The sequence below is a fragment of the Arvicanthis niloticus genome, chromosome 2 (genome assembly GCF_011762505.2).
Source record: "Arvicanthis niloticus isolate mArvNil1 chromosome 2, mArvNil1.pat.X, whole genome shotgun sequence".
In the NCBI taxonomy this organism is placed as follows: Eukaryota; Metazoa; Chordata; class Mammalia; order Rodentia; family Muridae; genus Arvicanthis; species Arvicanthis niloticus.
Window position 1 is genome coordinate 133060010 of NC_047659.1, and position 17024 is coordinate 133077033.

General features: G+C 48.6%; 1 protein-coding gene and 1 non-coding gene across 3 annotated transcripts in view; one reads left to right on the forward strand and one right to left on the reverse strand.

Moving 5' to 3' along the window:
* Rims4 (regulating synaptic membrane exocytosis 4) overlaps nt 1–17024 on the reverse strand; it is a 62576-nt gene that overhangs the window by 19107 nt on the left and 26445 nt on the right. Inside the window, exon 2 of one of the 2 annotated variants that reach the window (XM_034496457.2) lies at nt 1407–1542. In XM_034496457.2, coding sequence (XP_034352348.1) covers nt 1407–1542 — 136 coding nt within the window. Of the gene's footprint in view, nt 1–1406; nt 1546–17024 lie in introns of both variants that reach the window. The other variant, XM_034496456.2, reaches the window with a different exon arrangement.
* Nucleotides 15378–15506, forward strand: LOC117704785 (small nucleolar RNA SNORA17). Its single transcript, XR_004606315.1, has one exon. It is a non-coding gene; the product is annotated as a small nucleolar RNA SNORA17 (small nucleolar RNA).

Consider the following 17024-nt stretch of genomic DNA (forward strand, 5'->3'; position numbering starts at 1 on the left):
CCCCTGAGTGCCCGGCTTCTCTGTACAGTATAGTGTTATTTTGAATCTAAGATTCTTAGCCAGGATGAGCTAAGGATAGGCATAAGGGGAATCTGAAAAGAGTAAGTCTCTCTCTCTCTCTCTCTCTCTCTCTCTCTCTCTCTCTCTCTCTCTCTCTGTGTGTGTGTGTGTGTGTGTGTGTGTGTGTGTCTGTCTGTCTGTCTGTCTGTCTGTCTGTGTTCATCAGAGGAGGCAAACCCCAAGACTTCCCCTAAGGGGAATGAAGACCCCTGCCACCTGCATTCTGTAACACATCCCCAGATCCTGGTGTGCAGTCCTGAAGGCAAACCCTGGCGAGCATCCAGGTACTATGACCATCTCAAGACTTGATATATGTGAACCTTTATCAAGCCCTAGTTTGTATTTTTAAAGCCCAACTGGGACTTTAAAAAAAAAAAAAAACTAAAGAAAAGAAAACAATAAGGGTGTTCTGCTGAACCTCGGGGACACCTTTCACTGAGAAATCTACCAAAACTGGTATACAGTAGGTGCCAAGCACGGTCCTCTGTTCTTTATACACGTTAACTCAGGATTACACGGATTGTATCCTTAATCCTCATAATGTCTATATCTTAGGCTTGTTTTTCTTGTGTTGCTGTGACACAAGCCACTTAAGGGGGAAGGGTTGATTTCAGCTCATGGTTCAAGGGTACAGACCCCCACAGCGGGACGTCAGGTCATGCCCTCGATCAGGAAGCACAGGGCCGTGGCTGCTAGTGATCAGGAGATTTCTTGCTCTCTCTTTTCAGTCAGGGTTTCACGATACAGCCCTGGCTGTCCTGGAACTCTGTGTAAACCAGACTGGCCTCAAACTCATAGAAATCTTCCTGCCTCTACCTCTCAAGCAAAGGGTTTAAAGGCATGTGCTAGCAAGCACAGCCTTAGCTGTCTCCTTTTTAATGCAGTTCGAGACCTACACCCAAGGAATGGCACTGCCCACTTTGAGTATGGGTATTCCCAATTCAGTTAACACAACTAATATGACCCTGACGGGCAGCCCAGAGACTAAGTGATTCCTTACAGACATGCCTGGAGGCCTGTCTCCTAGGTGACTCTGTATCCTTTAAAATTGATAGCCAACATTAACCATCACAAGCCCAAGGTGGTTGATGTTATCCATTCCTTTTACAGATAGGGAAAGAAATTCAAGGATGTCCCCTGTTCACAGTCACACAGCTCTAAAATGGTAGGGCTGAAGCATAAGACCTAGACTCCACATCTCACTGGTTTCTTCCTAAGACCCTAGAGGCTTAGGCAAAAACCCTACCAGCCCGAGGAACTGGGGTTCTTGGGGGGCTTGCTCAACCCCCCGCCTCCCACTGACTGGGGGCAGGAAAGCTACAGGGAGGTGCAAAGGCCATACTTACTTGCCCTCAGAGCCATAGCTATTCATGCTGTCCTCAATGGACTCATGGCTGGCTTGGCGTAGCGTCCGGCTGGGCATCTCCACGGCCAGTCCTGTCTCTGTGCTTCTCTGGATGGCACCCTTCAGCCTCCGGCTATCTGCTGTTGAACAAGGGGGCCAAAAGAGGTGGGGGCAGACATGGGGTTGGGGAGGGGAATGGACAGAGAAAGAAGTTGTCTGGTTAGTGGTTTAGCAGCTGAGGGCAGCCAAGCATCAGCCCTAGCCGGGCCCACCAATGTCCTTGATCCCTCTGGCTCACCTGTGCCCACTCTCCCTGGGGTACACGGTGCCCTTCATAGCCACCCAGCCAGCACACAACACTGTTAACTGGTTGGCTCATTTACATATTTTCTCTCCTGGGGTTTTCTCCAAACACCCCTTGTCCTTTACTGATAACATCTTAAGCACCTTCTATGGGCCAGATTCTTTCAGGTGCTCTGCAGGTTCAGGCCAGGGCTTCTCCATGCCAGGGTAACTGTGGGTGGCATCCTGTCATGTTGCTACTAGATGCTAGTAGCAACCCTGTGCCTGTCAAAATGTCAGCAGGCATTAGCAACTATTTCCAAGATAAAAAAATTCACCCTTACTGATAACAACTAAGATCACTGGCTTTGAAGAACATGGCCTGGCTGACTCAAATCCTGAATGCCTCTCCCATTAGCTAGAGAGTGTAGGAAGTGTTCAGCCTCCCCGGACCTCCACTTGTTTATCTGTAAAATGGGAATGCTGCAGGGTTATTATCAGACCAAATGGTCTTTGTGCTTGGAATTCCTTCCCATCATGCCTTTCCTGACCAGCCACTCACTCCTCTGCCTCCATCTTGTGATATAATGCTCTCTCACTGAAGGCCTCCTATGAACTCCCATCAGCCCCTCCACAGCCAGCCTGTTCTGTTTCTTCCTGGTGCTGACCACTCAATGTGGTACTGGGGTTGGCTTTTTACTGGCCAGCTTCCACAAAGGTGTGTTCATCAATGAGAGCCTCTGAGCCAGGAACTGTGATGGGTTCACTGGGAGTATTCAACGGGTGACTGTTGGATAAACCACAGCATCCCAAGTACTCCATGAAGTTGGGGTTCCTTTTACTCTCCCTGCTTCTGTGTGGAAGACAATGGCACACAAGTCAGGGACTGGCTCACAGAGCCAGGGAGGAGAAGCAGGAATACATCAGGTAGACCACACCACCTCCAGCCTCCTCTGTGGGCCTCTTCCCAGTTCTATGATGGCATCATGGTCTCTGAACCCTGGGAGTTTCATATATACATGTGGAGACGTATCGGAGTTGTGTGTGTTTGCCAAAGTGTGTACTCACATGTTCCTGTCTCCTAGGAGCCCGTGTACTCGGAGAAACACACATAAATATACACACAAGAACCAAGGGCTCTAAATGTCTATGTTTGTGTTTCCACCCGTGGCTAGCTGCTGTCTGTGGGTCTGAGGACAACTAGGCGGTGTGTGTCTGTTACCTGAGTGTCTGAGAGTAACTGGGTACACCTGATGTGCATCCTTAAAAAGTCCACACCCACTCACCGGAAAGCACACTGAGGAGAGGCAGTAATATGCATCTCTCTCTGCGTGTCACCTGGTGTCTATGAACATGTGACAGAAAGTCATTTCCTGTCTGTCTGGCATTCATGGTTTTCTAACCAACACCCCCATTCCCACTTCTGTGTTCCCCACTCATATTAGGTACAGAGATAGGGACAGATCCAGAAACACACTCACACATCCAGGTGAGGGAAATGCCCTTACACACAAACACATGTAGACATGTGCAGTTGCACACAGGAACAAACAATCCCTCCCTGAGGATGCAGACCCAATGACCTGCAGACATGCTTCAGACACCTTCCCAGGCACCTGACCTCCCATTCCTGAACACCCTGCACTATCCTCATGTCACTGTCACAGACTGACAGAGTCCAGCATGACAAACAGCTCAGTCTCCGGGACTGAGGAGGCCAGTGTGTATTTCATGTCGGTGACAGCCTTCAAGGAACCTCACACTCAGGCTCCTGGGCCTCGTGCCAGCTGGATTTAGCACACAGGGAGCCTGGCTCTTTAGGATGGTCCAGGCGATGGCCACGAAGACCAGACTGCTCGCTTGTGGAGGAGATGTGAAGGCTTAATGCCACCAGGCGTGGCACACAGTAGGTGCTACTCAGAAGTGGCTACAGCTACTGCAGAGAGAGGATGACCACAGGACACGTTCCAGTTTACCCTCCCCAGCTGTCTGGTTGATGTTTGCATGACCATGCTGCACTCTGCCACCTGAAGACTGTGTATCCAAACATACCAGGAATGCCCAACCTTAGCTACCCAACCCTTCCTTCTGTCACCCCTTGCTTATGCTGTCTCAGGCTATTACTCTCTAGGATGACAGTGTTCCTCCTCTTCTAGGAGGAAGGTCAAAATACAGAAGAGACATCTTCCAGTCTAATCCCAAGAAAGACCGCATCAAGACAAGTGGGTTATACAGCCGGGGAGTTGGAGGAACGTGAATACGATCACTATGGGATCAGGGACGCATCTCCTCCAGAGATAATGAAAACAGAAGTGTCACTACATGGTAGACTAACCATGGAGGAGGCTTTCCGGAGGTGGTAGACACTGGGCAAAGGACTGTCACCATCATGCACAATTTCCATTGTGGGGCTCAGAGCTTGTGTTCTGTAGACTCTGGGTATCCAAAGTGGAACTGACTACCCTCAAGCTGGCCACCCCGCTGTATAATAAACTGAGTGTGGATGTCCCATTTCTTCACTACACTGTATTTTTCACTGGGCAACAGTCCTTGCAGGTGCAAGATGTAGTGAGCACAGCCATGGTGGTCAACAGAGATGCAGACTTGCAGACTTGCTTAGGACCATCCCTTTACCCTTTGAGCCAGAGTTTCTCTCTCTCTCTCTCTCTCTCTCTCTCTCTCTCTCTCTCTCTCTCTCTCTCTCTCATCTTTGATAGTGAATTCTACTGGATCTCCACCTGCCTTTGGCCACAGCCTTTGCTGTTCACAGCCCCACTGGCTTCTAGGCCCTTACCATCCATGAATTCTTGGGGGAAAATATTCTCTCTCTCTCTCTCTCTCTCTCTCTCTCTCTCTCTCTCTCTCTTTCTCTCTCTGTATTTCTCCTTCCCTCCCTCTCCTTCTCTGTCTATCTCACTCTCTCTGTCTCTCTCCTCCTATTGGTGGTTCATCACTCCCCCACAACCTCAGATTCACCCTATGCAAATGAGCCTACACTCTAGCCACAGCCTGTAAGCCAGTGTTTATTGCAACTGAATTCCATCACTATCTGGAAGAGAAGCAGGCTCCCTGGACTTTCCACACTAAATAGAGCCCAAACTATGGCCTTTTTTTCTCACAATAAGCCTTCAAACCATGTCCCACCCAGACTCAGAGCCTCCCGGAAGCACAGAGCCTTTTTTTCTCTCCTTCACTGTATCCCAGGGCTTGCAAAGTCTTTGATCCTTGGGTCATACATCTCCCTTCTTGTCCATCTTCACAGCCGAGCTCCCTCAAGCTTGAACTCTAAATGGCTTCTGAGCCGCTTCCAACCCACCGACCTACTAGCCGTTAACAGTGAACCAAACTTCAGACTGAAGCACTCACTTACCCACCCGTCCTACCCAGGCAATCACAGAAGGGCACCAAGGGGCTCCCCACTGTGCTGTTCACATCATCGAGATGCTGGAGTTAACTGCTCTTCGATGAAGGACCAGTTAATTAAATAACACATCGCCACAATAGAAGACCGTATAACTGCTGCAAAGACTCTATGTCTGCAGTGACACAGACTGGTAAGTTAAAAAAGCAGGTTGCTGGCAATATGCAAAACATGGTGCCATTTCTGTAAAGCTATAGATAGCTGTGTGTATGCACACGCACACGTGTGTGTGTGTGTGTGTGTGTGTGTGTGTGCATGTGCGCATGTCTGTGTGCCTCTGTGTTGGGGGGGGGGAGAAGAGAGAACAGTTCATCTTCATATTTATTCATATGAACAGAAAAATCTAGGAAGATACAAACTAAAAAGCCAATGGTGAGTAACTGTGGGGTGGGGTTGTTAGAAGGAGTGTGTCCAAGACCATTTTTTATATCCTTTTAATCTAAGAATAAGTGCACAGGCTGTAAGTGAAGAACTCGGTGGAATTTTTTTTACAAACTAGGGAAGATTGTATAATCAGCATATAATCACAAACAAACAAGCAGTAAGTGTCACTAGGACCCTGAGGAGCCCAGCCGCCTGATCACCTGTCAATTACAGGGGCAGCCACCACACGGGTCTCTAATGGCAGCAATGGCAGCCGTTACTTTACTTTCGCCTGGTTCTCACTGTTATGTAAGGCTTGAGTCTTTTCTGGTGAGAAGAGGCTGCTTTCATCTGCTGGCTTCCACCTTTGAGATCCAGGCACAGCACACACGTGGCTCCAGACGACTCGTTTATGCACTGTCTGGGTGGTCCCTCCACGCGGCTTTCTTATGCACTCTCTGGGTGGTGGGCTTTTGCTGGCTTTTTCTCAAGTTTGAGGTTATGATGGGATGGTGTTGCTGTGGTTAGTTTAGCGGAAGGCTCTTGGGGGGAGTCTGCACCTGTGTCTTCTGGAAATGTACCTGAGGCTGGAGCTGCCGGGTCACAGGGTAGATGCTTTAGCTGACTCTGCCAACCGGCGTCACCGATTTAGACTCTATCTAGCACACTGGGGAGGGAGATTTTATTTCTCCCTCGTGTGCTTATTTGTCATTTGGATTTCTTTTTAAATAGTTAAATGCATTAAGTCCACAATATAAATGGAACTAAAATACAAATAAATTTGCAAATAGATCACAGCTCTACCCGTGCCATGACCTTACTTCAAGCCTTAGAATGGCTCTTCCTGTCCTGACAAATTCAATTTAATCACTGTACCAGAGATGCCAGGGATTCTGTCTCAAATCAATCCCCACACAGCCCCCACCTCTTCCCCCAGCCTGGCTCACAGGCTGGGCAGCTCACACTGTGTGTCCATCCTCAGAACTCTCCCATCTTCCCTCCCTCTCCTTGCTTCTTCCCCTTCCCTCACATCCATCACCAAACCTCTAAGTATCCCCTAGAGTCTATCCTTAAACAACACCTACACTAGGCACTCCGTAACCCAGATTGTCACAGACTGGGAGTAACAGCACACGATTCTTAGAAGTGCTGTGAGCATTAAATGTAACAGGTTACCATGTGGCTCAGCTAGCGCCATCAGGACCTCGCAGCAGCAGGGCCCCCTGGGTCTATACAAGACTGGCATTGTCAACAGCCAATAGTAGACTGGAAAGGTGCCAACGGTGCTCTGATCCTCCTCACAGAACTATTGGCTACTGATGGGATCTGAGAAGGGAGCACACATTTTTTTTTTTTCAGTTGCGTACACAGGGATGAGCCCGCCATGTTCCCATGGACAGTTCTACACTCATGGCCACACAGATAGCTCAGGTTAAACTCAGTAGGTTACACAAACATGCACACATGTAAGATATGGGTATCAGAAAGGGACTGACGGAGAGGAGTGGGGTTAACAGGGACGGGGAGGGAAATAGCAGCAACCTGCAATGTACTGTGTGTGTGTGTGTGTGTGTGTGTGTGTGTGTGTGTGTGTGAAACTGTCAAAGAACAAATCTAATAAAAGATTAAAATAAACGTAATAGGTTATGCAATAATGTAATAGCATTTCATCCTCTGGACATTCTAGTGACGCAGCCCAGCACACAGCAAAGGTGGCTGTCACCAGTGTATTATTATCGTCATGACAGTGCCATCGACCCACTTAATTCTCACAATGACCTTGGTAGAGTCGCCACTCTACTTTACGCAGGAAGAGAGTGGGGACAGAAAAGTGACTAGATACTGGGTGTGGCAGTGCACGATGGCAATGCCAGGACTTGGGATGTGCAGGCAGGAGAAATGCAAATTTGTGGCTAGCCTGGGCTACAACGCAAGTCCTTGTATCCCAAAGTAACATTCCTAAGGACACACAGATATTCATTCACAGTTGCTCAGGGCAGAGCTGATGCCAAATCCAGGTCTTTCTGATTTCTCTCTCAATGATCCCTCTCCCCCTTTCCCTCTCTCTCCCTCCCTCTCTGTCTCCCTCCCCCACCTCTGTGTGAGTGTGTCTCTCTCTCTCTCTCTCTGTGTGTGTGTGTGTGTGTGTGTGTGTGTGTGTATACTATGGTACAAGTGGAAATCAGAGGAGGCAGTTCTCTACTTCCACCATGTAAGTCTGGGTCTTGGCAGCAAGCACCTTTCCTGACTGAACCACCATGCTGGTACCCTCATACAGGTCTGTTCTTCAGTTAAGACATAGTTTTTGTTAGTTTTAATGACATGTAGGGGTGTGTCTGTGTGTGTGTGTGTGTGTGTGTGTGTGTATGTGTATGTGGGTACATGCACATGAGTGCAGGTATCAGCAGAGGCCAAAGGCATCAGACTCCCCTGGAGCTGGAGTTACTGTGTACTGGAAACCAAAGGCAGGTCCTCTGGAAGAGCAGCCAGTGCCATCTCTCCAACCCCCAAGATAGGTTGTTAATGAACCACTAAAATAGATTCCCTGATCTCTACCACAGAGTCCAAAGCCCTCTCTCCCAAGAACTTTTCCTAACCAGCTCAAGCTGACTCCTGATATCCACCTGTACTGGAGCGTGGACTCTGTGCGCGTGGGAGCAGGGGCATGCCAGTCCCACGTAGACAGTGTGAGATCACTTCTCATTTGCTTCCACTTAGCACCGAGGACACCACCCAGCTGCCCACCCAACTAAACTTGTGTTTCACTTGATTGGGTAAAGACACGTCCCCTAGAAAACCACATGTCTCCAGCAAAGATAGCGAGGGGACATTACTCAAGCTGCTCACACCCGAACACGAACGTCTTAACTCATCTTCTAAGAGCACTTACGAAGAGCAGGAAAATAATAATGACAAATTATGAGAGCAGTCACAATTATTTTTAGCTGTTACCCTGTTCTGTGCACCATTAGACATGTAATTCCATCCATGATGCCTCTGAGAGGCAAGTGTTATAGCCTAATTTTACAACAAAGAAGCAGGCTTGGAGTCGTTCAGTAATGTATCCAGACATACATCAGACAAGCTAGATCGAGCGTGAAACCAGGAGCAGAGCTGGAACAGACCCCGCATCCTCAGCCACTGGAGGCCTCAGGAGGAGAACAGAGGAGGAGCACGGTGGGTGGCAAGCTGTTCCTCACCTGGGCATTTCACTGCAGGTGAATGCCACCAGCTTTGTTTCCTACACAGAGCGGTTATATGACTTGTCCCAGGTCCCCAGACCCTCCATCCCTAAGCACCACTATCCCACAATGAGTGTCTAATTCCATCTCTGTGAGGGTCCACTGTAGGCCCACATAGCAGCCTGTGAATCCCAAGGTACAAAAGAGCTCTGGGTGACTCGGTTAATTAGAGCCAGGATGAGAGAGACAGCAAGCCCTAGCACATTGCTCCCTTTTCTGATGGCAATACTTCTTCCGTAGCCGACTTCTTCCCGGCCTTGTTATTCCCAGTGGGTTTAGCTTCCCCTGCCTTACTTGGCCGAGCTTTCAAATCCACCTGAAAATTGAAGGCTGAAACCATCCACGGGGTTCAGAGTACTAACAGTACCTCTGGCTGTGTCTCCAGGAACAGGCTGAGTAATCACAAAACTTCCAAGAAGACCCTTGCTGCCCTCACCTTTGACCTAGAGCTATCAGAATCTGCCTTCCCTTGAAGCCAGGTTAGGCTCCATTTGGAGAGAACATGAGGACTTTCCAGACCAACACCTTCTCAGTTCAGAAGACAACTGAGGCTCCAGGAGAGGCATGCATCAGTGGCCATGTCTGTGATCTCTGATGGTCAAGCTCCCTGCTCTGCAGTCCACAGGTGCTCACCGAGGTAGCTGCAGCATCTCCAGGACATGGCAGTGTCTGCATTGGGAAGACTTTACAGGCTGCTTGCCTGAGTCCTTCACCCTGGCTGGTTCCAGCCATACCATTATTGGCTATATGATTTTGAGTAAGATGCCCCATCTGTTTTTCTGTTTCCCTTTCAGCAGTGCATGGTCGATTATATCTGTGATCCAAGCACTCTGGGGGCTGAGGTAGGAAAATGAGAGCTCAAGGCCAACCTGGGTAATGCAGTGAGAGTCTACGGCAAAAGGGGGAGGGGCTGGAGGTGTGGTCAGGTGGTAGAATATTTTAAAGATAAGTATGAAATTCTGAGTTTGACCCCATCATCTCTCTCTCAACCCCCCCTCTCTCACACACACACACATACATACACACACACTCAGATACACATATACACACATACACACACATACACACTCACACATACTCTCACACACATATATACAGACACATACACAACATACACATATACACAAACACATACACACACTCATACACACATACACATACACTTACATACACACACCCTCACATATACACACACACACACACCCTCACTCACACATACACATATATACACCATACACTCACACACATACTCTCACACACACACATATACAGACACATACACAACATACACATATACACAAACACATACACACACTCATACACACATACACTTACATACACACACCCTCACATACACACACACACACCCTCACTCACACATACACATATATACACACATACACTCACACACATACTCTCTCACACACACATATACAGACACATACACAACATACACATATACACAAACACATACACACACTCATACACATATACACACACATACACTTACATACACACACCCTCACATACACACACACACACCCTCACTCACACATACACATATATACACACATACACACACAGAGAACTTTAAAATATCTCACTGCCATGTTCCTCTTTTATGCCAACTGTTGTGTCCACTACAAACCTGTCCTTCCCCACCAGCTCCCATCTATGGCCTGCATGCGCTTTCTATAGAACCGCCATCTCTTTGATTAGAAACTTTTGAGACACCCCACAGCCTACAGAATATATCAAAGGCTGTAACACACTGCTTTTCTGACCTGGTCCTCATTTACAGCCCCAGCCCCATGCTGCTGATCCATTTCCCTTTCCCCCAGTGAGCTTGGCATTCTCTTAGGTGAAATATTTCCAAATGTGGCCAGCACACCCCACCTCAACTTCCTACATCATCATGCACAGAAAGTCTTAGACCCTCTCTTCTTCTCTGGACAGAGTTTTTTTTGGGGGGGGGGCTGTGGGGGTGGAGAACAAGGTCTCACTATGTAGTTTTGGCTGGCTGGTACTTGAAACAGATGCCAGGCTACCCTAGAACTCACAGAGATCTGCCTGCCTCAGCTTCCCTAGTGCTGGGAATTACAGCTGTGTCTAACCACACCCAGCCTAGGAGGGAGATGTTTTGAAAGCAAGTGTTTGTGGATTATAATATACACGAAGACAAGTATACAATTATGTACTATATGTGTTTTGGGTGCTCTGAGCTTAATGAATATTTTACAAGTGCCAGCTTCCAGATGTGGAAACAGAACTTTCCCGATGCCCAGAAGCATCCCGGCCCATACCCAGCTACCCACCACAAGAACAGTACAATGCTTGGACTCCTAAGAAGACAACTGTGTTAAAGCTTATATTCTCCCCTCCTCTCTCTATGTGAGTGTGTGTGTGTGTGTGTGTGTGTGTGTGTGTGTGTGTATGTGACATTTGTGTGGATGTATAGAGACCTGAGGTTAATGCTGTGTGTGTTCCTTAAATACTCTCCCCCTTATCTCTTGAGACACAATCTTTCCCTGAGTCTAGAGCTCACTGATGGGCTAGAGTGACTGTCCAGTGAGCTCAGAAACCTGCATGTCTCTGACTACCCAGCGCTGGCATTACCGATGGGCACTGCTGCTTTTTACATGCCTGCTGGGATTGGCCTTCAACGCTCACACTTGTACTGCAAGCAGTTTACTGGGTGTGCCATCTCCCCAGCCTGTCTTACAATTTTAATACCTAGAACCACGTAATATATTGTCTGGACTGTCTGGCTTCCTTCGCTCAAAATTATGTTTGTGAGGTTTGTCATTCTAATGGTTTTCATTCACTCTCTTTATTGTAGTACAATGTGTGAATGTATCAAAATAATTCCCATGCATTCTATTATTGGTGAGCACTCGGGTAATCTCCATATGGAGATATTACAAATGGCTCTGCCAAGACTATTCTTGTACATGTCTTTTGATGACCATTTGTGCACCGTTCTGCAAGGCACAAACCTAAGACTTGGAAATGCTAGGCCACAGGATACAGATTTAGGAGGCTCCCTAGAGCATGCTCTGGGCTGGGTAGGTGAACACATAGATTGCCCTTCAGCAGAAAGCCATTTCTGAAGAATGGCATTCAGAGGAGAGAGTCTTTGCTGGGGAATGATGGAGGAAAGATCCCTAATGAATGTTGACTTGGCTCACGCCTGCATCCTCCAAAAGGAAGATCTGTTAAATTTACAGAAAGCAGACAACACTCAGGATGGGAGAAGAAGGAGTAGGATCTAGTCTGGGACCATCTGGCATTAAGGAAAGTCTGCATATTATCACTGACCTCATTCAACGTCATCTATTCTCCAACACCAGGTAAGAGTGGTCATCTCATCGATACTGCAACACACATTTGAGCATCTCCAGGATTATGGTGCTAGATGACCAAGGTGGGCAGAAGCAAAATTCTATGAGGCTTTGGCCTTCTTGGTGGTACAAAGTCATGAATGATTTTTAAAGTCTTCAGACGCTGTTGTGCATAGAAAGCAAGCCGGAGCACCACACGGCCTTGGCCCTGCCATGGGAGCTGTCCGTGGTGCTAGCCACATACAGCGGTCATGGCGCTGATGGTCGGGCATAAAGGTCTGGGCCTGGTCCACAGGAGGGAGAATTTCAACACTAGAAGACATAGTCACCCCATCTAGTGTGTTTTAAAATAACATGTCCTCTCCATCAGCTGCCCCAGAAGGATCATGTTCTAGGAGCTAGAGAAATGGCTCCGTGAGGAAGAGCTCCAGGGGGACCAAAGCACTCTTGGAAAAAAAATATGGGTATGGTCGCAAGCATTTGTAACCACAGGGATGTGGAAAGTAGAAACAGGAAGGTCACTGTAGCTTGCTGGCCACCAGCCTGGCCCCTGGCTCAATTGAGTGACAGAGAGCAGGACACTTAACATCATCCTTTGCCCTCCATAAGGCATTGGCATGAACACCTGTATTCTGTTCAACACACACACACACAACATTAACAGCAAAACTATTTTTAAAATGTAATGCTTTCAAAACAGGACATCCCATCACCAAGTTCAACCATGAGGCGTGCTCATGGCTATCCCATCCCCACATGCTGCCATAGATGCTGAGTTTGGACCATTTTCTCAAGGAGAGGCAGAGTTCTGGGGCTAATGTATCAAGGTGGGCAGGAAGCTGAAGTAAGAGCAGGATCTTGGTTCTCTGCAGACCCCATCATTTTTGCCTTTGGGGGTGAAGAGAGGAGAATGTCTCCAGTCTTCTCGGAGGCCTACTACAGAGAGTCCGAAGGAAAGACCATATTGACACAGAGAGGGGAGACAAGGAAGAAAGGTTGGTGGTGAGAATTCGGATGCACAGGAGAGGGAAGGGAGAGTGTGAGAGGCTCTCCAGGCTACAGTTTGTAACACACAGTCAGGGCTTTGTAACCCTACCGGCTTCTGCCCTATGAAGGAATTCTATTTGGACCTACAGGGCTTATTTCTTACATTGTGTTTTTCTCAGTGTAGGGGTGAGGGGGTCCAAAGAACAATCCTTAAGGGGCTATCAGGTGGGGGAGGGGGAGGGTAGATGAAGCAGGTAATTTTCATTCACCAATCTCTTCATTAATTACCTATTCAGTGCCACAGCCTGTGCTGGAGACTCACAACTCAGATGAATGAAACCCAGACATTGCTGCAACTCCATCTACCTGAAGAGGCAGACAAGTAAGGGGCAATTATAACGCAAGGTGCCATAATTACAATGTAGCATAGAATAAGGGCAGAGATGTGTGCACGGCATTATGAGACCCGGGGAGAGAGATAATTAATCTTATCCCAGAGGCAGAGGCGGGGTCTGGCTTGAAAGCAGAACCGTTTCAACGCTGAATTATACTTAATTGCAAATAAAATAGTATTTCATTGACCATGCAAGTGCTGTGATCTGGTACAGCTGAAGGTTATGTTGACAAGTGGAAAGCGTGTGGGCAGAAGGTGGGGGAAAACTGTGCACTCAAAAGGTCAATGGCGGCTCGAACATTCTGGATGCAGAGTAAATACAATGGGGGGAGGGGTCCTACACTCAGCTGAGGAGGGGATGCAGCTATTCTCCCTGTTCTGGCTGACATGAAATGACCTTATAGCAAAGGAGCCTCACAACAGTCACAGAGAGACAGCCTATATCCCGCCAACCTCTTCTCAGGAAGCCATTTCCACTAGCCCTCAGGACACACTGAACACACCACCCTGAAAGCATCGGACAGTGGGCAAAGGTACAGCCTACATCCCCATTGGGCACTGGGAAGCTTCATGATACACACAGCATCCAAGACTTCCAGGATTTGTCCCAAACCTGTACTACAGAGCCTGATGCCGTGCACTTAGCAGGTGCTCCATCTACACCCGGTTACTCATCCTTCACCGAACAACCCACTCACTTCCGTCTCAGCGGCACAGGCTCTGGAGCCGCATAACTGGGCTGAGGACTGGAGCAGCCTTCTTCCCCATCACCCCTCTGTAGTCCTGGGGTCGGAATCCAGGGCTCTGTCCATGCTAGGCAAGTACTCTGCCCCTGAATATATCCCAGCCTAGCCTCTGTCACTTTCTGAGCGACTAGAGAAAGTTACTGCACTTATATAAGCTTTGGTTCCCTTGCATGCTAGCCATAATGATAGAATCCACCACATACCTTTGTAAAGAGTTGATGTATCAGTCAGCTCTCACTAGGCTATGCTGCAGTAACAAAGGGCTCCAAATTTCAGTGACTTATACAAAGGTTTACTTCCTGTTCATATTCAACATTTTTTATGAGTCAGTGGGAGTCTTGTCTCAGGAATAACTCTGGCCCTGGGGTGAAGGAACAAGTAAGTCCTGTGTGAGAAATGACACTCTGGTGGCTCTAGTGGCAACAGGAAGTAGGAGAGGCGGCCATGGAGAGCGTTTTTGGCCACTGTGCTTTTTGTGTATTTCAAAGGTAAAAAAAAAAAAAAAAAAAAGGATAAGAGAAAAGCAGAAGAAAGAAGTGTGATACTGCAAAAAGGCCAGAGATCCAGAGGGTGGAGAAGCTTGGGGAAGCTTGGGCACACACACTGGAGAAAAAAAAAATCCATCTAGTCACTAAATGATTCATTATGACGAGGCAGCATGCAGCCCGTCATAGAAGAGAGCCATACTGACTGCGAACTAGATTCCCTCCTGTCCCTTGTGGGGCTGGATTCATGGCATAACATATGCACTGCTCCTGTCAGAGCAAGGTAAGGGTAGAGAGTAGATTACAGCCACAATTACCAGTGACACTGAGGTAGACACAGTCTTTCCAGTTCCCAGAAACTCCAAGCTCTGAGAACTGGAGCAATTTGCCAAAGGTTCCTCACCAAGAAAGTGGCAGAGGCGCGAGGCAAGATCAGTCTGGGTGGTGTGCAAAGCAGCATCCATCACTAGATCCAGAAAGTCATGGACAGAAAGCAAGCCATGGCATATACACACAATTAGATGATTACTCCATTATAAAAAGGAATGAAGAGCTTTATATGTTACGACATAAACCTTGACATTATGCTAAATGAAAGAAGCCAATCACACACACACACACACACACACACACACACACACACACACACACAAATTCAGTGACTTTACTTACATAAGACACTGAAGCAAATCCATTGAAATAAAAAGACTACTTGTCCCTGGAAGCCTTGCAGGTGTGGCTGCTGTGTCACACGTGCGTCAGTAAGTGACAGGGAGAAGAGAGGCTGTGTCTATGTTCAGCATTCTGATCTATGAACATCTGAACCTAACATCCTGCAAAGTAAACCTGAGAGGACCACCAGTCCAGGTGCTGCACAGACCCCAACCGCTCCCAGGACCAGGAGTGAAGCCACCTCGAAGAACCCTGCCTGGAACTGAGGTCCCTGAGAGAGACAGATGGCCCTTGCCTGGGGCCACTCAGACAAGACAGGTGAGGAGCTAGCCTAAGATGACAACCAGACTGTCGCCACTGGGTCTGGACAGGTAGCTAGCCTGAGATGATGACTCACTGGGCACTGGACAGGCCTGGGGGACTAGACCATGCCAGAGATAACCCCTGCTTGCTGCCACAATGCCCAAGTGGGGCACAGCACTCCTGAGATCACTTCTGAGATGACCCCAGGCACTCAGAGACCTGAGGCACACTAAGAGGAGCAAGTTAGTTATGGAGAAATCGAAGGATGTAGGCACAGTGACGAGAGGCAGAACTGGAGGCATCTGGGTCTGTTACCACCAAAGGCCAGGCAGATGTCCCTGGTCTGGGCTGCTTGATCAGGGACATGCTGATGTCTGATGACTGTGCAGAACTGTCCCCACCCCTCACTTTAGGCATCATGGAAGAGCTGGCCCTGGGGGCTTGAGAGCAGGGGAGCTAACTCCATCCCCTGGCCAGCTACAGTACTCAGGAGAGAAGACTCCTTCCCAACAACACCCACTCCCATCCCAAACATTTGATTTTGTGATTGTGGGTGAGCCAGACTCCAAGGATACTAGGGTGGGGGAGTTGGCCCTATCACTCTTCTCTCGTTCCAGTGTGTGGACAAGAGACAGATATCTTCCTCCTCCCTTGCCCCTCACCACCTGTGGCAGACAGGAGACTTGGCCCTGAGGTCATAAGAGCAGGAGAGCCATCCCTGCCTCTCACCAGCTACAGCACTCAGGAGGACAGGCTCCACACCTCACTGGGAAGCACAGTAGAGCTAACCCTCATCCTGACCCTGTTGGCAGTGGCAGGGGCAGGGGTGAGCTGGCCTGAGGACATGAGCATGGGAGAGCTGGCCCTGCCACTTTTTTTTTCTTTTTGCTGTGAAGTGACATGGGTGAGGGAGTGATGACCCCCTCCAACTCCTGCCTTGCCACCTACAGCAGGCTGGAGAGCTGGCCCGGAGGTCATCAGAGTGGAAGAGATGGCCCTGACCCTCACCTGCTGTGTCACTTGGGAGCGCAGGCCCTGCACCTTGCCTGGGCAGCACAGAAAGCTGGCCCTAAATGTGTGGGTTGTGGGTGAGCAGGCTCAAGGGCGTGAGTGTGGGAGAGCCGGTGGGCTGACCAGCTCAGATACCTCTCAGGTCCAGGTCCAGGGCTTTGAGTTGGTCCACTCGAACATCTACACCATTAATGAACTGCTGGAGTGCGTGAAGAGGCTGGTCCTACAGATCCAAAACTACAGGATCTTCACACAGAGGAACACCAGGATATCCTAGAAGAGTCTCAATGAGGTGCCAGTATCCACAGAGTAGCAGAAGCCAGAGACCTCCTACCAGACCAAGTCATTGCAATGTTGCAAGCAAAGAAGTGT